This window comes from Dipodomys spectabilis, unplaced genomic scaffold (genome assembly GCF_019054845.1).
Source record: "Dipodomys spectabilis isolate Male_0828 unplaced genomic scaffold, ASM1905484v1 ptg000096l, whole genome shotgun sequence".
Classification (NCBI taxonomy): domain Eukaryota; kingdom Metazoa; phylum Chordata; class Mammalia; order Rodentia; family Heteromyidae; genus Dipodomys; species Dipodomys spectabilis.
In genome coordinates, this window is record NW_024870773.1 from 13978476 (window position 1) to 14005000 (window position 26525).

A 26525-nucleotide genomic window follows, 5' to 3' on the forward strand; every position below is an offset into this window, starting at 1 on the left:
CTGTCATATGACACATAAAAAAGATTGGTGACCACCAATTTTTATTATTTGTCAATAGTTTATGCAATAAAGTTGCAGGTCCTACTTAATACTGCTGTGTTCTGTTTACTAAATTCCTATTAGGGGAAAGTGTTAGCTTTGAACTTAAGGGTATGGAACGTACATGTGCAAATTGTTTCTTATTCAGATGATGCTGAAACAAATTATGCCCGGCACATCCTAGCAACCCAATAAATGCTAATCAACTAAACAGTTAATAAACACCAGCCTAAGACTGTGTTTTATTTAACAACATAAAAAAAGCTAACCTATGTTTGAAGCTCTTGACAACTTCTAGGACTTGTTTAGAATGTATTACTGAGAGGTACCCTCGTACCTTCAAATGTAACCTTGCTTAGCGACAGAATCTTTACAGAGAACACATAATTTAAATAAGATCATTAAGGTGGATCCTGATCCAATATGATGGGTATCCTTAGAAAAAACATGTAAATGTAGTGACCGGCTTGCCCCAGGAAAGGACAGCAAGAATGCCATGTCATGATAAAGGCAGAAATCAAGGTGATAAATGATTAAGCCAAGGAATTCCAGAGAGCCAAAAAGGAGAGGTCACAGGTGAGGAACTGATGCTACCTCATCACCTTCAGACATCAGGTTGCTCTCAGACTTTTAGCCCACAGCAGGTGAAACAAGAAAGGTATATTGCCTGTGTCTCTCACTTGACAATTTGTTGCAGTATGTATAGGAAGTTAATGCATATGTTGCTAATAGAAAAGGGATGCCGCTGCAGACACCTGGAAATGAAGGTGTGGCTTTGGAATTGAATAATAGATGTGATTAGAAGAGTTTTGAGATATATGCTAGAAAAAGTATAGATTGCTTTGAAGAGATTATTGGTGGAAATAGGCAATTCTGATGAGGAAGGGATCCAAATGGAAAAGAGGAGAGCTATAAAGAAAGCTCTAATCACTGTCGAAAAGCAATATACTGTCCTAAACAGAATGGTACCAGAAATATGAAAAATACAAGATACTTCCAGTGTTTAAGATGGAGATGAGGGATGAACTATTGGAAATATGGAGGGAAGATTAGCTGAAATGTGTTCCATTGTGTTGTAAGCAATGAACTCAGACACTGACCTGAGGATATAGCAAAGTATTAAAGGTGGTTTGTTTTCTCCTTGCTGTGCATACTAACATGTGAGAGAAGAGAGATAAAATGAAGAAAGAATTGTTAAGCATCAAGAAACCTTGAACATTTGAAAAATTCTCAGCCTCACCATATTTACATCAAAAAATAAAAAGAGACAAAAATGTCTATGGAGAGAACACCAAGATTGTGGTGTTCAACCACCTGAGCAGATGCAGTTAGCTTGGACTGTGGAGGACAAAGATGGATGGACTGAAAGTAGGGCTGTTGGGCTTCCAGGACTCTAGGAAGTGAGCCAGTACACAGCACTAGTTGGCTGCAGAAGTGTTTTAAGAAAAAGATAAATGAGGAGGAAGAGAGAGGAAGAGTGGGGAGGGGATAAGGAAAGTGAAGGCAAAGGAGAATGAATGGGAAAAGGAGAGGGAGAGGAAAGAAAGAGGACAGAAGGGCTGGGGAAGAGTAGAGAAGGGAAAGGAAGAAGAGGGATGAGGAAAGAGGGAAAGGAAGGGAAGAAAGAAAGATTGCTTGGTACAGAAGCTGGACAGCCTGGTGTTATAACCTCAAGCTGGTGCCCCCCTCTTTCAATTCAGAGGATAGGGCCACCACCCTGGAAGGATTGGAAGGTGAGCCCAGAGAACAGAGTATCTAGCCTCACACCTAAAGGAATCTCCCCTCCTAGGTTTCAAACATAACAGAGACCCATGAATCCTTTATTCTTTTCACTCTCTCACTTAAGGACTGGTAAAATATCAGATCCCAACATTGTATTTTGGAGGCAGACTTATAAAGAATTTTGCTACCAGATGAAACATTCCCCCAATCTCACTAAGAACTAATAAGGATGATTTAGATGATGAGTTTTGGCACTTTGGATATTTAGGTGAGATTTTGAACTTAGAATTTTAGGATGATTATGATGTTGGGAAGTATGAATATATTTTCCACATGGAAAGAACATAACAAGGGTAGGATACTATGGGTTGGATTTTGTCTCCCACAGTTATATTTAAGCCCCAATGCCCAGTACCTCCAAGTATGAATTACTCAGAAACAATGTTTTAATAGAGGTAATCAAGTTAAGATGGTATATTATGGTGGATCTTAATTCAGTGTGACTGATATTCTCCAAAGAAGAGACCATTTGGAAACAAGATGCCCAATGTGAAGAAATACAGGGAAAATGTCATTTAAAGATCAAGGCAGAACAAAAACAGACCCGAAGACCAATGGAATAGAAGATCCAGAAATAAATCCACAGGCCTACAGCCACCTGATATTTGACAAAGGAGCCAAATACATACAATGGAAGAAACACAGCCTCTTCAACCACTGGTGCTGGGAAAACTGGGTGGCCACATGCAGAAAACTAAAAGTGGACCCCAGCCTATTCACCATACACCAACATCAACTCAAAATGGATTAAAGACCTTAACATTAAACCTGAATCTCTGAAAGTAATGCAGGACAGAGTAGGAGAGACACTTGAACTAATAGGCACAGGAAGGAACTTCCTGAACAGAGTCCCAGGGTCACAACAAATTGGAGAGAGACTCGACAAATGGGACTACCTTAAAATAAAAAGCTTCTGCACAGCTAAATCTATTGCAACCAAGCTAGAAAGACAACCAACTAATTGGGAAAAAATATTTACCAGCAATATATCAGACAAGGGGCTAACATCCAGTATATACAGGGAACTCAAGAAACTAATCCCTCCCAAACCTAACAAACCAACTACTAAATGGGCAAGGGAACTAAAAAGAGACTTCTCAGAAGAAGAGATAAAAATGGCAAAGAAACACATGAGGAAATGGTCACCATCCCTGGTTGTGAAGGAAATGCAAATAAAGACAACCCTGAGATACCACCTTACCCCAGTCAGAATGTCCCACATCCACAAATCAGCCAATGACAAATGCTGGAGGGGATGTGGAGAAAGAGGAATCCTATTACACTGCTGGTGGGAATGTACACTTATACAGCCACTTTGGAAAGCAGTCTGGAGGGTCCTTAGAAAGCTAAAGATTGACCTCCCTTATGACCCAGTCATACCATTTCTAGGCATCTACCCTGAACAACAGGAACCAATATACAAGGACACGTGCACCTCCATGTTTATTGCAGCACTGTTCACAATAGCTAGGGTATGGAAACAACCCAGATGCCCCACCACAGATGAATGGATCCAAAAATTGTGGTATCTATACACAATGGAATATTATTCAGCCATTAGAAATGACAAAATAATGGCACTTGCAGGGAAATGGATGGAGCTAGAAGAAATCATGTTGAGCGAGATAAGCCAAGAGCAAAGAGACAAATGGTACATGGTCTCCCTGATAAGTGGATGTTAAATCCAAAATGTTAGGTGATACGACAAAACTAACAGGACTTAAGAAACAAAGAACTTCCACTCATCTGGTCAAACCACTACTAAATATCCCCATGCTGCTGATCACATGTATGGTGTATATGTGTACACCGTTATATGTTATAGACCATGATAGACAATTTGCTCCAGGAAAGTTAGAATGAACTTGTGACTTTACATGAGCATCATTATTCCACAATACTGTGAAATCTGGGAAATTATGTAATCACTTAATCACAATTTTTAAAAAATCTTATAGGAATGAAAATCTTTCTGTCAGTATTTTTCTTTATGGTCTTCAGCTTTATAGTATACTCAGGAAGCAATTCTCCTTACTTAAATAACAAAAAATCTTTTCCATTGTTTCTGTCCAGTACCTTGATAGTTGTGTTAAAATATTTAGAACATTAAATTGTTTGGAATCTAAAAAAAAAAACAAAAACAAAAAACAGCCACTCATGCCCAACAAATGCACCTGAGAGAAAACTGCTTGTGGCTACTAGAAGTACTTAAGGCCCAACCTGCCTGGAGAGCTCTTGATCCATACCAGCTCATACTTTTTTTTGGAGGGGAAGGGTCCAGTCGTGGGGTCTGAACTAGGGGCCTGGGTGCTGTCCTTCAGCTCTTCAGCTCAAGGCTAGCGCTCTACCACTTGAGCCACAGCGCCATTTCCGGCTTTTTTCTGCTTATGGGGTGCTGACGAATTGAACCCAGGGCCTCATGCATGCAAAGCAAGCGCTCTACCACTGAGCCATCTTCCCAGCCCCCCAGCTCATACTTTTTAGATGAAACTATGGATCTAACTTCTGGAAATTCTCCTCTTCTGCCAATTTCTAGCGCAACTTGCAAGACAGAATTTATTTTTTCTTAAGCTGATTTTCTTTTATTGTCTCTCTGCTATAGGAAAAAATAGCATGAGACTGCTATTCTTTCAGCCCTTGCCTCTATGATTTTGCAACACAAAATGGGCTGAGTGGTACTGTCAGTGTACACTCCTGGCTACCGGTGGCTATACCACCCCCAAGTCAGTGCTCCCCAACCTGAATAGTCTAGTGACTTAAACAAGGGTTTCATCCTTTAAAACCTCAATACATCCTCCCTGCTTCTGAGACCAGGAAGTGACTGAAGACTTATTTTGTGCCTCCTGTGTTTAGGAATATTTCATCCTTACAAACAACTGTAAAATATGCACCAGTAAAAGTCTTATTTCCAAAGAAACACAATAGTCATCAGAGGAAAGTGAAACCTGTAGAGGTTCTAATTTACCCAGAGCTGCATCATTCTAGGAGGGAGAATAAGGGTAACGGAGCTGTATGGCTGGACTGTTCGCACTCTCCTGAGCTGCCTTCCCTCCCAGCTTCCCAGGCAGTGGCCTGGCTAACCAGCCTCAGAACAATTACTTACCATTCATTACTGTCTCTCAAATGTAAAAGACAGTAGCCTGGAGCCAATGACTCTAAATACCTTGTCACACCACTTCACTATGCTTTTCCCAATTAAAATTTGAAAGGCTGCTCAGAATGTCCCAGTAGTTGAGAGTAATATTTTATTTACAGGGGCGACACATTGAGATGTATTTTAAATCTGTAAGTAGATGACAAATTTTAAATATTTTAATGTGATAGCTAAAATGATTGGTGACAGATTTTTTTCAATATCATAGAACTTAAAAATGGCAATTTATGCCTTTTATAAAATCTTGTAATAAAATTTATGTCTTGAAATAAAAAAATAAAAAGATCAAGGCAGAGCCCAGGATGATGTATCTATAAGCTAAAGAATGTCAAACAACCAGAAGCAAGGGGAAAGTAAGGATTCTTCCTTCTATATTTCAGATGGAGCCAACTTTGTTAGCATTTTTACCTTGACCTCCAGAGCTTGAGATGAGATATTCTGTAAGTCAGCAAGTTTGTGGCACTTTGTTACCGCGATCCTATAAGACCAATCACACTAATTGAGTTTTTGCCAGAAATCTCATTGATGTGTCTTTGGAAGTCTATTCGTAGTAAAAGTCATACTAGAAGATCTATAGTTTGGATGGACTAAAAAAGAACTGAGGGAGCATGGTGTAATTGATGGATGAAACTCTGGGAGTATTAAGGCCTTGATGGGCATTTGTAATAAATAGATTTTGACAAGGACATTCCCAGAAATGGTGCCCATGAAGAAAAGACTGAGCTCAGCCACTGTGAGCTAAAGCTTCCTATTTATGTAGCAAAATATCTGGCCCTGAGATTAGTCACAGAGGAAGCATTGTGGCGGGAAATGCAGATAATTACTTGGAAATGACTTGCTACTCAGAAGCTTGTAGAGAAACTCTCTTTGGCAATTCATGAAGTCAAAGGTGCAGGAACTTCCTGTCTTTCCAGTTTTGTCTTAACTTCCCGATATATAAAAATATTCCCTCACTGAACTATAATTTGATGAGTTCAAACTATGTGCCAAATATTATGGGAACATATGGTATGTATATAGCTCAAACCTTAGAATCTCTGAGCAATGATGATATAAAAAAAAAATGTTCTTCTAGGAAACCTGAGTCCACACAGTCCATGGATTGGAAACCTCCTGAGTGCAAAGCTCTATGTAGGCTGATGGGGTGCAATAGAGAAAAGGGAAGAAAAGAATGATAAAAGAAAAAAATCTCTCTAAGTTGTGTATGATGGTACACACTTGTAATCCCAGCTAGTGAGAGAAGAGATAGAAAGGATTACAATCTGATGCCGGCCCTAGAAAAAAGTTCAAGACCCTATCTGAAAAAGAACTAAAGGCAAAAAGTTCTGGGGGGGGGGGGGGTGGGTAAAATGCTAGAGCACTTGTGTGAGTCTCAGAGTGCAAACACCAACCAGTACACAGCATTAAATTTTGATGTCTATACTCTGAGCTAATGAATGACTGGGGGGGGTGGGGGGGGTGGAGGAAGTTGGTAATTTTTTTTATATAGGGCCTTATATTACTCTCTGAATTTTTCATGTATAACCATGAGGTTTCCAGAGCAGACTAGCAAATCCCTGAGGAAGAAGGCTATACCTAAGATGCCTGTCTATCACCCTACCATGGCCTGAGAATATCACTCGGTAGCATAAGGAATGTGTAGAGGGAGGTAGTTTGGATAGGAGGGCAAGGGTAGATAGCCTTGAATTCCAGGCCAAGTCCAATATAGGGAGTGGCATACTCCAGTTTAGCTTGTGAAAAAGTCTGTCAGGAAATCATTGCCTACTCAGAAAATGATTACTTAAAAGGAATTGAATTAATAAGAAATAGGAATTAGAAATAGGAATTAGAAAGGTAAATTTACAGTTGCTTAAACCCTTAGAGTGGACTAAAGAGTTGTCATGAACTGGAAAATACAACCATTCTATCTAGGACATTGGGTGGTGATTACAGAGGAGTTGGCACTGCTGTGCCAACTTCTTTGCAGAAGATACAGAATCAAGGGCAACAGTCATCTTTCAAAAACGGCACTAGCATGTTTGTAAAGATTGCAATTGACTCTAAATATGGCTAAAGCTAGTGTAATGATATTTACTAGGGATAAGCATAAATTACTAAATTCAAGTGTAAAACATACTTCAACTATTCATTCACTTACCAGTTCACATAAACTGTGTCAGATGCGTGAAATACAAAGACAGGCATTTATAGGTTTGTGGGAGTTGCTTAAGAGCAGGTTGAAGGATCCTTGTTTTGAGAGCAAGTTTTTCTAAGAGGAAAACTAAGAGTGGTCCTCTCAGTTATGAAACAGGTGGCACAGTAAAAGACAAAGTCAGTAATATTATATCCATAGCTGGAGCAAATAGCTATATCATCAGGGTAATACTGAGATCAGACCTAGACATTAAAATGCCAACCAGCCTTTCAAGGAGATTCCAAGAGGAGAAGGTTCAGAAGTTGTGGGAAAGAATGATAGAGTTCAATGCTGATTCAGTTATCTCAGACAAGTCACCCCTTTGACATACTTTAGGGAGCCATCACCAAATAAATGACAGTTTATCCTCTGAAATGGATAAACAAGGGTCAATAAAAAGAGGGTATCAGGGAGCAATGAGCACAATGACAGTCACATTCACTGTTTCATGTCTACAAAGAGGATTAGGCAGAGTTTATTTCCACAAAGGAAGAAAGGCTGCTCTTATAACTGGAGCCATAGAAAATACTGAGTATCCTGTAAAATCAAAGGAAGATTGGTTCACCTATCTTTTGTGAGAGAATATAGAAAAAGAACTTTCTTCCAGCTCTGGTATTTTGTAGAATAATGTTAACTTTTGGTTCTACATATACATGGAAAAGGGTTTTTTAAGGGTAGAACTAATATGCAGGAAACTTTCTAAAGGAAGAATCCAGCCATTTCAGACAAGGACAGATGACAGATAAGACAAGGGTTCCCACTATCATATAAAGGAGTTTTATGGCCCGGTGATGTCATGGCCATTATGTCACCACAGTGCAGAGCATTAGACATGTTTGGAAGATATTGTTGCAAATATGCTGTGTTGCCAGTCATGTTAATGTACATTACACACAGTTATGCGCAGCAAATAATGTCTCATATGATAGTTTACTAGTGTTGCTAATAGTATTTATTATTCTGCATTTTTTACTGTTACTTGTTACTTACTCTACTTACAAAAAACATTTCTGGGAGGGATGTTGGGTAAGAAGAGACAGAGAGGACTGATAAGTACAAGACTGCAGTTAGATAAAAGGAATATCTTCTAATGTTCTATAACATAGCAGTATAACTATAGTCAACATCAATTAGCTGAATATTTCAAAACAGCTAGCAGAGAGGATTTGGAATGTCCCAAAACAAACTTATGACAAATGTCAAAAGTGAAAGAAAATGACAATTGCCCTGATCTGATCATTATGCACCACAAGTACTAAAAATATCATACCGTATCCCCTAAATATGTATAATTACTACGTGTCAATTAAGAATAAAAATATACTCAAATAAATAAAATTATCTTCAAAATAAATAAATTCAAAAATAATTGTTTGCTAGAAAACAAGTTTAGCTGGGCATGCAATTCCAACTCATAATGGTAAGCCAGGAGGATCATGAGTTCAAGACCAACCTTGGTTACAGGGTAAGACCCTGTGTCTCAAGGACTTGGGATATAGGTTAGTAATAGATCTCTTGTCTAGCATGAGGGAGGTTCAAGGGCTAGCACTACAAATAAATATACAAGTTTACAATACAAATAGATTGTGTTTATATACCAGTCGCAGTTCCACACACACATTTTACTGCCTCTCTGATACAGAAGCACAATTCTCAAGAGTGTGTCCCACTGTTAAGCACATCTGACTGTACTTACTGTCAAATCCACAGGACTGAGCAGGAATGACAGGGAGAAGAGATGCACAGATGCCAACTGGTGAAGGTTTCCAGCGTGCACACACTAATTTACAATGGGTTCTCTGTGTTCCCTTGAACAAAACCAATCAGGACAAATGGACTGACAGGAGGTATGAGGATAAAAACTTGCAGGACAGTGCCAGAATTTTACAAGAGGTGGCTCTGAAAATGAGTGCCTAATAAGGGTGCGAGGAAACAGAGAGAGTAGAGAGTTGGGCAAGAGAGTGACATTCGACCTACAGTAGCAGGGAGAGAAAAGCAAAACAGACCACTTGCTGCTTTGCATAGGGTATGGGTGAGAGGCACAGGAAAGAAAAGGACAGAAATCCTATAGCCAAGTATGATAAAAAAAAAAATCATTGGTCCTTTAGTACAGAGGGAGGTGACAGACCCATTGAGTACTTACTATCTGCTCATACTGTATCAGTGTGCAGTTAACAGAATCTTCCCAGTGGCCTCAAAAGTGCTGAGAGGAGTGGGCTCTGGTTCCTGCAGGTCAGACACGTGCTACGTGCTGTTGTAGGATGCTTGTGCCTGCTGCTGGAAGACACCTGCGTATGCTAATGTGGGAGACTGAGATGCTCCCAAGACCAGTCTCTGCAGACACAACACTTTGAGGCAATCTTGGTTCAACTATTCTTGCCTGGATCATGTTTACTCCAATACCTCAATTTCCTCACTTTAAAAATGAGAACTACACTTATTCTTTTATGTAACAGGGAACTAGCTCAAATCCTACAATGTGTTTAGAATTATACTTGGTACACAGGCCTTTTTCAACAAACATTTGCTTTTGAAAAATAACAACATTTGCACTTATTTTACTATCACTTCACCTATTACCTAACAGATCTCATCAAATATGTTCAGGCCTTATAATGAATGGCACATCACAGATTGGGGCCTTTCAAACATAGTATGTCCTGGGATTCTTGACATGCCTCAAGAAATGGTACTGTAAAAGATCCAAAGAAATGCTTGAAAGGATCTGGGCCCAAGACAGTCTGGGATTACTCCCCCATGAATCCTATCCTTCCCCAGAGGCCTTCTCAGTACAGCTCTACTCCAGTTTCACACTAGACTCCAGAGTTGAGTGGTGTTACACTTTCACTGATCCTTCAGGAAACACTCTTATTTGTTGGACTGCACAATGGGGTAGTGTAAAATTACCTTTCTTGCAAGGTGATCACACCTGTAATCCTAGCTATTCAGTAAGCTGAGATCTGAGGGTCAAGGTTCTAAACCAGCCCAAGTACGACAGTCTATGAGACTTGTCTCCAATTAATTACCAAAAACCTGGCAGTAGAAGTGTAGTTCAAGTGGTAGAGTGCCAGCTTTAAGCAAAACCATTAAGGGGCACGGCCCAGGCCTTGAGTTCAAGCCCCAATACGGCATTTCTTACTTTATTCATTAATTCTCTCTTTTTTTTCTTTTTTCTTTTTGGCTGTTGTGGAGTTTGAACTCCGAGCCTGGGCGCTCTACCACTTGAGTGACAGTACCACTTCAAGTCTTCTGGTAGTTAATTAGAGATAAGAGTCTCACCAACTTTCCTGCCTGGGCTGGCTTTGAACTACAATTCTCAGATCTCAGCCTCCTTGGTTAGCTAGGATTACAGGCGTGAGCCACCGGCACCCAGCTATTTCTTTATTCTTTATTCCTAGTCCACTATGAGACAGCCCTGAAAAGGAACGGTAATGCTAAAATAACAAGGAAGTATTCAACAATGACCAATTCAAGTTCATGCTGTAGTGTTGACTAAGATCTGTGAAATCGTTTTCTACTTTATCAAGCGAGAATTATGTCCATTGCAATTCTATAACACCCTCAGAGAGGCCAAGTGAGAAAATGAGATATGAAAGCACTGTATAAATGCTAATTGCTTTTTTAAAGGCATTAATATAGCACTATATTGGTTCTCATTATTCTCAAAGGATTAAAAAGACACTAAAAATTTCTCCAAATTCAGGGACTATAACTCATAGCCTAGGCTTTTCTCCAGTTTTTCCATCCCGTTTCTGACACCTCTCAGGAACATTCTGAGGATTAGACAAGCTCCTATTTTAACTGAAAGTAATATGTTCATCCCAAGGCAATAACATTAATAATATGCATTGAGTACTTACTATCTGCTCAGCGCTATGCTAAACATTTCATATCCAAAATCTTAAAACTTTACTCCAGGAAAGAATCTTATTTCTATTTTGCTCAGGAGTAAAATAAAACTCAAAAATTTAGGTTAATCAAGTTTTCATGGTTTTAAAGTTGGCAGTTTGAAGCCAGGTCTGCTCTTTTTTCTTTCTTTCCTTTTCCTTTTCTTTTCTTTTTGCAGTACAAGGGCCAACCCTTTGCTCATCTTGCTCTAGTGGCACTCAAGCACTTGAACCATGACTCCAGTCCAGCTTTTTGCTGGTTATGTTGGACTTGTAGACTCTTCTACCTAGGCAGGCTTCAAACTGTGATCTGCCTGATCTCCATCTCCTGAGTACCTAGCATTACAAATGTGAGCCACAGGCTCCCAAGTTAGTATGCTCTTTCTTAGATCTAGCTCCTCTTGCTCTCTTCTCTCTCTCTCTCTGTCTCTCTCTCTCTTCTCTTTCTTTCTCTCCCCCCACCCCCGAAATAGTCTCAACTGACATTAAGTCTATGAATATGGAGACTCACTGGAATTTTACATAGAACAAATATTTATCTCATTAGTCTTCAAAAATAATTCTTTTCAAGCCTTACTCTGTACAATAGCACTTACTTTTATTTATTTAGAAATGAATAAATGATACTTGTATATTACCACATATAATAACCAAATAGACATCTTTGAGAGCCATAAATAATACCAAAATACACATCATTGACAAATATGGTCTCCTAATTGTAAGGTCCACCCTGGGAAGGCAGACTCCTCCCTCCTCTTGGTGAAGTCTCCGCCCAGTACCTGTGTCACCTAGGTAACCAACACCCCTTGGAGGCAGTAACCTCCCCCTCCTCCCTGAGGTCACATCCGCATCCCATGTGGCCACACCTTCTTCCACCCCTGACCTTGGTAAGACAGGCCTGGCTGAGATTCGACCCTTTTGTTCTATTCCTGCTCCCTGGCCTTCCAACTTGACTAGAGGCAGCCTGCAAATAAACCTTTCCCTGGCCTGAATACCATGTGCTGCTCTCTTTCCTCAGCTGCCAATTTAATTTACCTAACACTAATGGCAAGAGTTGAATTTTTTGTGTTATTTAAAGTAATAAAGAATAAAGGGGAAAAATATATGAGAATGAAAAAATTGCATGGACTCAGCCATTTCTGGGACTACAAATCCCAGCTCAAATCCCTACTCTACTACAAATCCCACTCACTACCTTTATCACTTGCCGAAGTTAATCATTTCTTTAAGTTTCTGTTTCTTGTTTGTAACATGAGAATGCTGACACCTGCATTTGACCCTGCTATAGTAATGTTTAAATTTTATAGCATATAACCTGTAAAACTTCCAGAAGAGGTTCGGGAGCTGCTGCTTCTCTTTAATGCTGCTGGAAGATAACTATGTCAGTTCATGAATAAGTCCATGAGGAAATAGTTCCATAGTTCACTAAAATTATAGATCAATCGTCCTCTATCTAAAACTATTTAAAACACTTGTGGTCAGACACACCCACAAACAGAAACTAGAGATAAGAAGAGGATTTCCCAAAAGAATACATAATATGGTAACAAACCAGGACTTTGTAGCACAGGGAAGACTTGGGCAAGGTATACAAAATAAAATTTGAACAGACCCCAGAAGTGACTAGAACACCACAGGCACCTGGCAGAGGATAGAAAAGACTGTTTTCCTCTTAATTCCAATTGCCCACAAACAACTGGGACCTTGTCCTTCAAGGTAGTGGTTGGGTTTCAATTATGGAGCTGTATGGACCAAGGTCCAAAGTTTGGTCCAAGAGGATGAGTTTGGAAAGTTGCTTGACCTCCTGGAACTAACCAGGATAAGTTCATTCAAGAATCTACTCCTCAAGTGGAACTACTTAAGTCAGATGGCAAAAAATGAACAGAAATCTATATAGAAAGCTCTCGACACATAATAAGTGGTCTATAAAGATGCAATTTAATAACAGTAATTTAAAGTTTGCTGCCTGAATTACATTCTGAATATAAGGTTTTAGGAGTGTGAAAACACACACACATACACATGCACGCACACACACACACACACACACACACACACACACACACACACGGGACCAAAGAGCTCTTTTGTGAGCTGTTGTGGGCCTTTTTCCCCTGGTTTACTCTTGCTGTCATTTGGACCTTCCTCCCACAATTTCCTCAGAATTGCTGGTTCAGTGAAGAGTCTTGGACAGCCAAAGGAGTTCCAAGGAAGTGTGAGAGAAACAGATCCTGGACTGTGGACAAGGTTAGAAAGACCCTAGAGCCAATTGATGAAGGCAGAGTCAAACACAAATTAGCTTGTTTCCTGGAAATTTTCCTAAGATCTCTGCCTTTAGAGTACCAAAAGTGCTCTGACAAGGTTCCAGAAGGCACTTCTAGTATCAGTACCTCAAAAATACTTCATGACCCCACCCACACTCAGCTCTCCCTTTCAGCTGCTTCCAGAACATACCGCTAGCTATAGTGCTGCATTATTTTTACATTCCAGTCCTTGCCTATGATAAAAATTCCCAGCCTCTTGTTTTTCAAACGTATCTGGCACCAGCAGCTCACACCTGAAATCAGCTCACACCTGAAATCCTAGGACTGAGGAGGCTGAGTGCTGGAGGGTCACTGTCTGAAGCCAGGTAGACAGAAATATCTGGAAGACTTTGTTTCCTATTATCTAGCAAAAAGCCAAGGTGGATGTGTGGCTCAATTGGCAGAATACCAACTTTGAGCAAGGAAGACCAAGAACTGAAAGCTCTGAGTTTGAGCCCAGAGTTGGCAAAAAAAAAAAAAAGTAACAAGAAGAAGAAGAATCTGTAAGAATCAGATCTGAAAAGAAGACCATGCCAGTATCAGGTCCCTTGTTCTCAACCACTATGCACAGGTTAGTACAATCTTTAGCAAAACTGCTAGTTGAACCAATTTACTTAAAGTATTTCTGTATTTATCATGGAAATATTTGCTCTCTACAAGGATAAAAGAATTTATCAACATAGTAAACTATCATTTTTCTAATGTAAGTAAAGGAACCACTTCATCTGGAACATGTTGATTAGTTACTGGTCAAATTATGTTCAGATCTGAAAGATGCAATGTAAACATGTACAAATAGACATTGTCATTTTATAAGAAAGTAGAATTCTACATTGCACTCTTCTCAGGATTTGTATAAGCGAATTCTGATAATTTTATGCAGTTTAGTGTACAGATAAATTAGGTACAATGTGTACAACATAGGATATCATGGGTGTACACTAATAACATAATTAACACACAAAATTTGTTACTACTCAGAAAAAAATGTTCACGAAAAACACTGAAAATGAGATACTGTCAACATGTTTACAGAAACCATGATTGTAACTTAACCACTAATCTCACATTCTGTACACTTGTGTTAGGCTTACTCCTTGCATATAGAACATGACAATACCTGACAGCAATCCAGAAATAACCTACTAATGAATTCTTTTATTTGAAGCACGGAAGTACACACCTGTAATACCTACTGCCTGGACACTGAGGCAGAACGAATATAAGTTCAAGGTCAGCCTGGACTACAAAGTGAGAGGTCTTGTCTCAATAAAAACAGGCAAAGAAAGAATTATTTTACTCACCATCCTGTAATTTTTTTGTACAGATGCTGCTTCTTGTATAAGAGAACTTTTATGGGAACCCAAATTAATAGAGTTACTGAAGCCACATAGGCAATCGAGCAGGAGACAACCAGCCAGTAGTGTGTTTTATCCGAACTCCGCTTTGTCTTTTGATAAGCAGTGGCAAACTGTTCCATCATCACCAGGGTGGGAATGGAGAAAGCAGCAAGCTCCAGAAGCTCAAAAACCACCAGCTTAATTATCCTTCCAGAAGCCATATCAAGGAATAGCAAGCTGTGGGGGCCCACTGCTTCCTGAGATTGCGAGCAGCAGATGGACACACAGATACTGAACAAGGCCCAAGTTCCTTGTACTCCAATCACTAGCCAGCCAGTTTATTCTTTTATTGACCCTTACATGGTTCAATGATCTCCTAACTTAACAACCATGGTCTCTTAAAGAAACACGGCCATTGTGGAAATGGATCACTAAGTGTATTTGCACAGCCATTATTAGAAACCAAATGAACTAGCATGCATGTCTTGCAACACTGGTAAAAACAAAAGTTTTTTTAATATTATGTATTGCTAATTTTATCACAAAATCATTTTTATTATTCAACCCTTGTTAAACAGAGCCATTGGAAAGTTGCAATTTTAGAATCATGAAGAATAGCTGTTATTCAATCCTCTCTTTTTATGTCTAAGTGAATTTAGGAAAAGAGAACATACTCAAACTTTAAGTCTCTTCACAGAGAACTACATGCCTCCCTCATTCTTCTTCAAAGCATTTAAAAAGGGAGTTTAGATTCACTTTGGATCCTTTCTGATATTTATGGTATTTATTCACTATCACACACCTAGGGGAAATGTTTCCTTTGCTGGTCAGGAAAATAGCAGGGTGCTATGTGAGCCTCTTATCAGTAACATATTAACAATGTCGGTATCTAGTCTAAAAGCATATCCAAATATTTAAAGAACAATTGTGTCCATGAATATCCTTTCTTCAGAAAACATATTTTAGTGCCCATGATGAGCATTTTCCAAGGTGTGAGAGTATAAAGTTGAATGAAAGATAAAGCTTCCTGCCCTGAAAATGTTCACGCTACAATGGAGCAAACAAGCCTATAAACAAAGGTCAAGGTGGGGCACAGTTGGCTCACACCTATAATCCAAGTGACTCAGGAGGCTGAGATCTGAGTATTCTGGCTCCACACTAGCCTGGGGAGGCAAATCTGTGAGACTCTTATCTCCAATTAACCACTGCTAAGTCCAAAGTGGCAACCAGGTTCAAGTGGTCCAGCGCTAGTCTAAGTGGAAAAAGTTAAGCAAGAGGAACAAGCCGAGTTCAAGCCTCTGTACTGGTACTAGGAAAGAGAAAAAGATACAGATAGACAGACAGACAGATAGACAGAGACAGAGATAGAGGAAGAGACTGAGACAGAGACAGAGAGATAGACAACAAAAGTCAGACTATGTACCAAAGGCTATCTTTTTTTTTTTTTGCGAGGGGTGGGGAGGGGGGGGTCCAGTCATGGGGCCTGAACTCTGGGCCTGGGCGCTGTCCCTCAGCTCTTCAGCTCAAGGCTAGCGCTCTACCAGTTGAGCCACAGAGCCTCTTCTGGCTTTTTTCTTTTTGCTTATGTGGTATTGAGGAATCGAACCCAGGGCCTCATGCATGCAAGGCAAGTGCTCTACCACTGAGCCACCTTCCCAGCCCCCCGAACGCTATCTTAACACACAAAACACAAAAGAACTTCCATCTTTGGGCTGAGGAAAGAAAATAGGATGACCAAGATGGATGATAATAGAGGTTTTCCACTGAGTTTCAAATGAGTGTGGCACTCAGTGCCTAAACCATACACGTCCATGAATGATTTAGGGTTTCCTGGCAAGAAGAGCAATGTTGTCTGCACAAAGGAAAGGAATGCTGCTGCTGATAGGGATGAAGGACAGAAGGAGCTCTTCCAGGAGGCAAAGAGAAGGTTAGGCAAGAGAAGGCTCAGCACACACACATGGATTGGGAGTGACGAGGAAAGCAGTAGGTGACAGACCCTGACTCTGGTTCTTCTTCTTTTGTTTTTGCTGGTACTAGACATTAAATTTAGGGCCTGACCCCTTGAGTCAAGCCCCTAGCCCTTCTGCTTTTAGTTTATTTATTTATATAGACTGGTGCTTTCGCCTGAGCCAGCCTCAGATTATGATCTACTTCCCTCCACCTTCCCTGCAGCTGAGATTCCAAGGAAGGAACTATCATGATTATAAATGTACATTTATCCAGAAAGATGCTCATGTTCATTGAAAACAGTGCTATTCCTGGGGGAATGGAAAAGGGAAAAGAAGGAAGGGGATTTTTATTTTACCTTTTAATATTGTCATAGTTTGACAAGCATAGAAATTAGCAAGTAATTTTAGACTGAGACAGAACTACACTGTTTGAAAGTATTAGCCTGTAGTAACAACTGTATGCTCCATTTGTTTACTGTTTCCTTTACTCATTTCCCTTCCTAAGGAGTCATGAAAGTCAACCATGTCAAGACCGGGGAAAGGAGAAAATCACTACTTTCTGGCAGTTCATTTGACACTGAACTCAATCTCCTTCTCCTACTATCACAAAGGAGAACTGGAATGACCTTCACCAAATGACCCTCGCATGAAACATTTCCTTTTTTTGTGTGTTTCAAAACTCCTTTGAAAGACTTCTAGGGCCCTAGTTATCTCCCAGTGCTATTGGTTCACATACTAAGTCCCCCTTCAATGGCAGCAAAAGCCTAAGTAAAAACAATTTTGAAAGTAATTGTGATTTAAGAGGAATTCTGTTATCTATTGTTAGTTCTTTCCTTACCACTTTATGTCTCCCTCACTTATCCTTGAGCAGACTCTCGATAAACAAATTTTACTACTACTTATCCTTTTGATCCTTTCATTTTTGGCATTCATCTTGGTGTCATTGCTTCTCAGCTTGGTGTCTAGCACATAACTAGTATTTCTCACATGGGAGGAAGGAATGAAGAAATAAAATATCAGAGAAGAGAGAGGTAGTAGGGAGGAATGTGGGACTTCAATTATGGCCAACTTCTCTTTTATTTCAGGGATGTGCTGTCTCTCACACTGACATTTCAAAAGAAGAAATCATATACTGTCTGTTCCAATATAATCTACATACTCGGTTCACACACTCTGTTTCTCCTTGGTTCTCTCCTTACCCTTACAGACCATGGTCCCCATTACCACTCAGGAGCCATGGAGCATTCAAAGACAGACAGAAAAAAAACAAAGTCCTCATGCATTACAGAATTGACTACTCTCACATTAGGAAAAGACTATGGCCCTTTCCAAGATGCTGATGCCACTTACAGTCTCTCTTGGCCTTTTATACTTCATTTAGCCTCAAAAATTAATCTTTTGGGGCTGGGAAGGTGGCTCAGTGGGACAGTGCTTGCCTTGCATGCATGAGGCCCTGGGTTCGATTCCTAAGCACTACTTAAGCAGAAAAAGCCAGAACTGGTGCTGTGACTCAAGTGGTAGAGCACTAGCCTTGAGCTGAAGAGCTGAAGGACAGCTCCCAGGCCCAGAGTTCAAGCCCCAGGACAAAAAAACAAAAAGAATCAGCTGGGAACTGGTGTCTCACACCTATAATCCTAGTACTCAGGAGGCTGAGATCTCAGGATCATGATTCAAAGCCAACCCAGGCAGAAACGTCCTGAGACTCCTAACTCCAACTAACTTCCAAAATGCCAGAAGTGAAGGTGTGGCTGAAGTGGTAGAGTGCTAGCCTTTATCAAAATTAGCTGAGGGATAGCACCCCGGCCCTGAGTTCAAGCCTCAGAACCAAAACAAAAATAATAAATTTTCCATTCTAGGTGCTAGTGACTCATGCCTGTAATCCTAGCTGCTTAGGAGGCTGAAATCTGAGGATTGTGGTTCAAAGCCAATGAAGACAGGAAAGTCCACAAAGCTATTATCTCCAATTAACCCCTTAAAGGCCAGAAGTAGAACTGTAGCTCAAAGGGAGAATGCTCAGGGACAGTGACCAGGCCCTGATTTCAAGCTCCAAGACCAACACACACACACACACACACACACACACACACACACACGCACACACACATACACACACACACACACCCTCTACAGTAGATTTGAGCATCATCAAAAGGAGCTGGCATTTGTTTGGCAGGCAGGGAAGACTACTTTGTGAGTGACATAACAATCAGCTAGTTTGGCAAAGAAAAAGAATACCATTATGCCAACATTAAGCTACTAGAAGGAAATAATGCCAACACCTAATTTGGAGATAAATACAAAGGGAAATGAAATAGGGCTTAAAATCACCTACCTTTTAGTGGGAACACATTAATTCTAGTTGCGATTCCTTCCCTTCTAAATGCCTTGGCAAATCTGCCATGGAACTGCCCTGTCAGTAACTGGAAGGACACAGAGAAGGGCATTTTCAATTCACTCAATTCTTTTCTTGGATCATCTAATATTGATTTGAGCACCCTGTGCCTTAGCTGACTTTTATACTGAGTTTAAGAACTTCCTGGTAGAAAACACATTTGGTTTTCTGAAGCTGGATCCGGGGTGGAAAGACTGAGTCTTGTGGTTAGAATTCACTTCCATGTAGGAGTGTTGATGCAGTGTTTTTTATTTTAGTAAGCAGAAGATATCATTCTGTCCAAAGCAACACCTGTTCTCCACACTTCCAACTGTCACTTCCTTCCTGTAGGCAGGAAGTCAAAAATCGAAATTCTCTGAAATTGTTAGCAAGATCATTTGTAATCTCGAGATCTGTTCATTGTTTTCAGCCCAGGGGCTGTGAAAAAGAATGTACAGATTGCCAGGAATGTTCTGGCATGTCCGGGGTTCGTTTCCTGTGATCGTATGGTGTTGATGTGTAAAAGGGCAGGAACTGGTGGCAGTGAACAGCTCTCAGGATCAAACAGGATCTACAGAGAGCCTGGGGAAGAGGTGAAAGTGTGTCCCTGTGCCTCACATACTGATTATTTACAATTTCCAAAGAGTTGCTGATCCTTATAAGCAGGTGTTACCAAATAAATCACCTGGAGTGAACTTAGTAAGATAGGACACCCTCAGCCATCATCTCTAGGTTATACTAAATTGGTAGTATCAGATACAGCCTGATTTTTATCTGTCTAGCTATTAAATAGTAGAATCACTTATCATAAGCACAAAGATGATACTGTATTCCCTTCTGTATCCCTATCATAACTAGTGACTCTCCTTGACACTAAAAAACATAAAAGGTATCTTTACCTTTTAAAATAATTACGCTCTCTTGAAATGCTTCCTATTAAAATGCACAGAGATTAAAATGGAAAAAGAAAGAAAATGAATACAAATGTTTCATTCCATTGTATACTGTCACACAAAATAAGTACAATAAACTAAGAATTATTTTTTTAATGATATAACATAAAAAGGTCACTATCCTTGAATTTTCTTTTGCAAAAGACTGCAGTTTAAGATAGCCTTTCAGCACTCCACAGTAACCAATCTAAGCAAACAAATTTATTTAAATGTAGGTATATCCCTCATCAATATGCATTAATCCCAAAACTCATAGCATGCTTTGTTTTACATTTTCAAAATATACACTGAAGTTCTCTAATTTTCTTATGTTCAAATAACTTGAGAATAACTCCTAAAAGTCTTGCCCATACTCCCACAAAATATAAGGAAATGGTAATTACCCAGTTACTTTGGTCAATATTATTAAAACAGTTAAAATTCCCATGTGCTTTGCCTGCAGTGTTCCCAAACTCCACTGGGTGGTGTAGGTATGGTTTGGTTTCAATCATAATTATGTAACTTGATATTCTAAAAGACAGTGTGGGTTTGGAATCTTATAAACTTTAATTAGGCCCTTTTGAAAATTTAGATTATAGGTTAAAGAGAGTAGCCAACTAAGTGGTAGAGTACATGCTCAGTAAGCATGCAAAGGTCCTAGGATCAACCCCTTGCACTAATATAAAATGAAATAAAATATAATAAAATGTAAAGTAAAATTTTAAAAAATCAACACATATTAAAATCACAACTAGACTCTAAAGATACAAACATGAAGCTATGGAGATAATGTAACATCTTACTCTGTGTAAACTTGGCCTATTTAGTTGGACATTTAATGAGCTAAATCAGAGCTTCCCTCACTGCTCTCTCCACCCCCCAACCACGCCCTTCCATTTCATTCAACTTCTGAGCTTGACCATAATTTGGAAGGTCCTCCTCTTCTCCTGCCTTTGTCTGTGACCTAATATTGTCTGTTCTCCTTTTTATTTTCCCCTCCATATCCTTCAAACACACCAGGCATAAAGACTTCGGCCTCAACTCTTCCTGGCCAGAAACATTCTACTCTAAATATACAAAAGGCCAGCAAGTTCCCCTTCTTTAGGGCCCCACTTGGAAGACATTTCCTCAGCAAGACAACCTATCCAAAATGTCAACAACTCTCCTCCCCCTCCCCCATTTCCCTATTTCAACCTCATGATTTCTATAACAATGTCAGGTTTATTTTACTTTTTTATTATGTTCATTGTCTGTTCCTCCTACTAAAATGGAAGTTTCATGAGGACAGGACTTTTTAAACCAATTTTAAGCTCTTTTAAATACTCAGACCTAAACCACTAGTGTGTCAGAAAAGCTCAACAAATCTCAGTTGAATGAGTAAATGTCTCAGGAATTGACTAGACTCTCTATTTGGGCTTCGTGCTGATGCTGGCTTTCCAGGCTTTTTGAGTACAATAGAACAGCAGTAAGAAATGTATGCCCAAGGAATTGTGGGAGCAAAGGGGAGAGGTGTGGATCAACCTGGAGGTTCTGTTAAAAGTTCCCTGAATAAAAACAGGAACATTCTCTGTGCTTCCAAAACTAATGCTTAAAACACTAACAAAATTGTAACAAATTTGAACATCAAATTGGCTTTTATGATTTGTAAATCAAAATAACCTCTTCCTTTCTATAGAACTCAATGAGAACTCCAATAAGCTGAGCTGAGCAGAGGAGATTGGACTTATAGACATGAAAGGGTTGAAGAAAACAGAAATGAGTAAAATAAAGGAACAGGTGTGGCAATACACAGGCAACACTGCTAACCAGGAAGGTCCTTAGACTCAGTGTCCCAAGATTTTGTAGGACTGATCACTCTCTTGTCTGGAATGTATCACCATGTGGTACATTCTCCCAGCAAGAGAGCAAGTGTTCATCATGAAACACATCATTCATGCAAATCATTGAGGGACAGCAAGCCACTTTCATCAATTCTGGGAATGAAGAAAATTCCAAATTCCCAGATGCCAGCCAAGGACCACCCTTATAAGCAGGGTTCTCAAAGTGGTAAGTCCAATACACGACGTTAACTCTTTTTCTGTGCACTCATCACTATATCCACCAGTAATAACACCGAGTAGTAAACTCAATATATAGTAGTCAACTACATTTTCAATTTCATGCTGTTGTTGGCATTTAACCAATTAAAATGTCTCCAATACAAAGTCTGAGGTTACTTTAATGTAAGTAAACTACTAAATAGTATAGTTACATTAAACTATCTACATGTATGTTTAAGAAAATTTGTCTTTCCATTTCCTTTGAGTGTGCTTTTGCTCCTATATTGCCTAAGCCTGGACTAACTGATGTTGTTTCAACAGCTAGCTAATTATTCCAATAAGTATATAAGGAAAATATAATAAGATGGCTTGTCACTGCCACAAAAGTAGTGGCCCAGATACAATTTCCATTTTTAACTTCTAGATTTATCTATAGTCAAAACCTCCTCTGTAATGATAATGCTTCAAACTTGTATCACAGAACCAGTGTAAGTCATCTGATAGATGGACTCACAGTAGTAACAAATCTATTTGTCTCAATTAGAATGAGAGCTGGGAATGTGGCTTAGTGGTAGAGTGCTTGCCTTGCATGCATGAAGCCCTGGGCTCAATTCCTCAGTACCACATAAACAGAAAAGGCCAGAAGTGGTACTGTAGCTTAAGTGGTAGAGTGCTAACCTCGAGCAAAAGAAGCTCAGGCACAAGTGCTCAGGCCCTGAGTTCAAGCCCCAGGACTGGCAAAAAAATTCGGAGTGACTGGACAAATCCAATAACATATAGGAGATTTGAAATTATTGTCGAGGTAAACCTCCTGTACTTGATTATCACATTGCAAGAATCATTTTTGTCCCAAATTATACTCTACCAACAAGAGACCATTTTATTAGGAATAAAAGAAAGTGCTATTCATACCTTGATAGACTGCCGCTCTCCTTCAGCATCTTTTTCCCTGGCAGAGCCCAATGACTGCATGAGGAAATCGTCCTTACTGCGTTGCCTTAGGAAACTGTACTCTGTATTTTGAAGAACATACAAGCTTAAAGGAAACCTTAGAAGTTCCTTTGATTCTGAATTTTCTCATGTGTTCATAAATAAAATCTCCAAAATTTGTCCATTTTCACAGTTTCTGTGAATATCACAGAAATAACAGGATAAAAGGCTTGATTGATGGGATATGGTATGATTATGGAAAGGGAGCCTTGACTAGCAGGAATTTAAATTGATTCTACAAATAGCACTTCATAAGATAGGCTACATAGATGAGCGTAGAAGCTGTCTCTGAACAGAAAAACTCTGAGCGGGGGAGAGAGACCATGCTTTGTACAACTACTAAAAAGTGTTTGTGAAGCCTTAGAACAAGTGAGTAAAGACTCTTAGTTCAAAGGCAGTAGTTAAGAGAATTCTCGATGTTACCCAAGCTAGCATGACAAAGGGATTATTTGGGATACTTGTTAAATTACAGCTTTCCAACCCAGATATACTAAATAAGAATCTTCAGGCATCTGGCCAGAAATTTGCATATTATCAACTTTCTCCATGGTATAGTTTGGAGAACTTCAGCATCTTTAAAGTCTATGCCAGGTTAGACAATTAAAAACTCCACAATTTCTATGGGTCTATTTCTATTGGTATTCTGTGTTCTGGGAGTTGTCAGGGAAAATGGTACCTCAAAGAGTCACTTCTGATGTTGCCATAAAGTTCTGATGTTCCTTCCATTTAATCCTCTCCTCTAGTAAGCTTACAGATAACCTTTAAAAAAAATGGTATGCATTCGTTGAAATCTCTCTCAGAAAATTAAAACAGGAAGGCAATAATTAGCTCTAGGAGAGCATCCAGAAAATTATCAATATGTTCAATAACATGGTCTTCATTCAAGGCTGCAGGGATACCTGTTGCTGCTCTTTGACTGTTGGGCAAAGTTAGAATATTCTATATATCAACAAAAACAGAATCTTAAAGGCTAGTGCTTTCCAATGTTTTATGGCAAGGCAATGAATCAGAAATTGACTTCTCTACATTAATCTATTCCCCATATAATCTATCTGGCGGCCAGAAAATCCTTGAATGCTTAGATTTTTTTTCAAGATTCGAACTCAGTAGCACCACCTACTGATCACTTAATTCAATACTTTATGTAAATGCTTAACAATGGGAAATATTAAACAATTAAATAGAAAGTACCTAAGACTTGATTGGTTTTTCATAAAATAATGTGCCTAGTAATATAATTGCCAAAAGGAAATCTTTTTGCATGTGGAAAATCAAATTACCTGCTTCATTGCAAATATACTTCTAGTGTGCTGGCTCTTCATTTTGCCTCCCTCCTCTAGAAAACTCCCATCTTTCTGGGCTCAGCAAATGGGAAAACTGGCAGGAGATCACAGGGGAGCAAAAGCAGCAAGCCGAGACATTCCTGCTCTGAGAGTTGCAGTTCTGTCAGCCGGGCCTACACAGGATTGCATACACCTGTCCCTATGGACTTAGAGGTGGTGACAGTTGGAGGTGCCCTAGCACCCCTTGTTTGTTTCCTTAGTCTTCAAGCCTGCTGAGTGGAGCCTCCTGAGTCTAATTGTGCTTTCTCCAGAGCCCTGACTGATACAGAGAGCTAGCTCTCTAGAGACTAAGCCTGCTGTGTTCAGTGAAGTGGAATTATCATTCACCCATCATCTAGTAAAAGTAAACACTATAAGAAATCTTGTCCTTAGTACATTGGCAGAGCAGATTCAAAGAAGAAAATAAAATTCCATCATGATCCTGTATAAAGATATATATCCCCTATGTGGAGAGGGACAAACCATCTTTTAAGGAAAATGTTTTGGTATAACTATTTTAATTTCTGTGCTCAGTTTTACCAATATTAGGCATCAAATAGGTAGGCTTGGGGGCCAATTATGTCCCCATTATTACCTATAAGAGCCTGAATAGATTAAAAAACAACAACCACCACCACCTAGGGCTTTAAAATGCCATAAGTGAGCCAGTTAAAAACCTGGACCCACCTACTTATACCTAATGGATTTTTTTCTATTGTACTTTTTTTTATTGTGAAAATACGGTACAGAGGGGTTACAATTAAATGGGCAAGACAATGAGTACATTTCTTATTAAGCATTGTTGCCTCCTCCTTTGTTTCCCCTTCCCATCCCTTCCCATCTCCCACCTCCTTCCACCCCAACCCCCGCCACCCTCCGCCGCCAAAGTTGTAAAGTTTGTTTTTCCACATAACGACTTGTACATCTCATTGTTAAGTAGGTATTCTCACATACAAAAGCTCACATCGGAGTCCCTTCGTGAAATACACATGTACCCAGATTACAAAATTCTCCATTCATGCTGATAGCCTGGAGCACAGAGTCCTGCTTCATTCTTCCTTGAGCCGACAGCCTAGTCAGGCTACACCTCACATAGGAGCAAGTGAACCCTACTTGCTCAATGACAAGATGAGGGCTGCACAGCAAGGAGACTGAGAATACAAATTTTACCTAGGTGTGAGTCCTTCAAACATTCCTGCAGCATGATCTTGGGCTCATTTCTCCAGCCTTGGTCTCTTCAGGCATAACATGGAGCCCAACAGTATTACTCTAGTTTAAATGAGTTATTTGAAAAGCAGTTAGACTGGCACCCTGTTAAGGGTCAGGGCAATATTAGGGCTTGTTGAATATATCATATTACAGTGGTAACATGCTTTTACATCACCTGGAGGTTGTGAAGATAATGAAGCTACTAAAGCCACTACTGTCCCACATACTTCAATCTAGGAACTGCTCCTTGACAATCAACTGCTTGTTGACACAACACACATTAGAAATACATGATGTATTTCTAGGTGGGTACCAGTGGCTTACAGCTGTAATCCTAGATAGTTAGGGGACTAAGAACTGGAGGATCATGGTTCAGGGCCAGCCCAGGCAGCAAAGTCCACAAGACTCCATCTCTAATTAGCCAACAAAATGCTGAGGTGGAAGAATGATTCAACTGATAGAATAACAGCTATGAACAACTAAGCCAAGCAAGAGTGCAAGGCTCTGAGTTCAAATCTCAGTACCAGCAATTAAATCTATTCTGGAAAAAAAAAAGTTTAACCCAAATGGATTAAATTCTGCACCACAATAAAAACTTGTTTTCTAGATCTAAAATATAAAATACACTGGCATGACAAATTATACAGGACTCTAAGCATTCACACGTAGTGAGACCAAAGGGGAATACTCTTAGGAAGGAGAGGAACACAAAGGTGCAGTGTGATCATATAAAGGTGTAGCTGATCATATAAAATAATATTTATCAAAATGAACTTCAGGTAATGGAAAGAAAAACCTTCTTAACTTCATTGAATTACTCAACATAACTGTCAGGACCAATAGAAGAGTAGCGATGTATTGACTGCAACCAAAGTGTTAACCTCAACAGCCCAGGAGACGACATTATTATCATCATAAAACTTACAGAAGGGATTTCCAACATGGCAGGTGAGAAGAAAGCAGCACTCTCCAGCTTCCCACACTCAGAAGCAAAAACAGGCAGAAAATGGCTTCTCAGAGAGTTTTTTTCAG

General features: G+C 39.6%; 1 protein-coding gene across 1 annotated transcript in view; it reads right to left on the reverse strand.

Moving 5' to 3' along the window:
* Tmem236 (transmembrane protein 236) overlaps positions 1-14967 on the reverse strand; it is a 37246-nt gene extending 22279 nt beyond the window's left edge. Inside the window, exon 1 of the mRNA XM_042686215.1 lies at positions 14646-14967. Coding sequence (XP_042542149.1) covers positions 14646-14902 — 257 coding nt within the window. The 5' untranslated portion in view covers positions 14903-14967. The remainder of the gene's footprint in view (positions 1-14645) is intronic.
* Positions 14968-26525: the final 11558 nt, after the last annotated feature.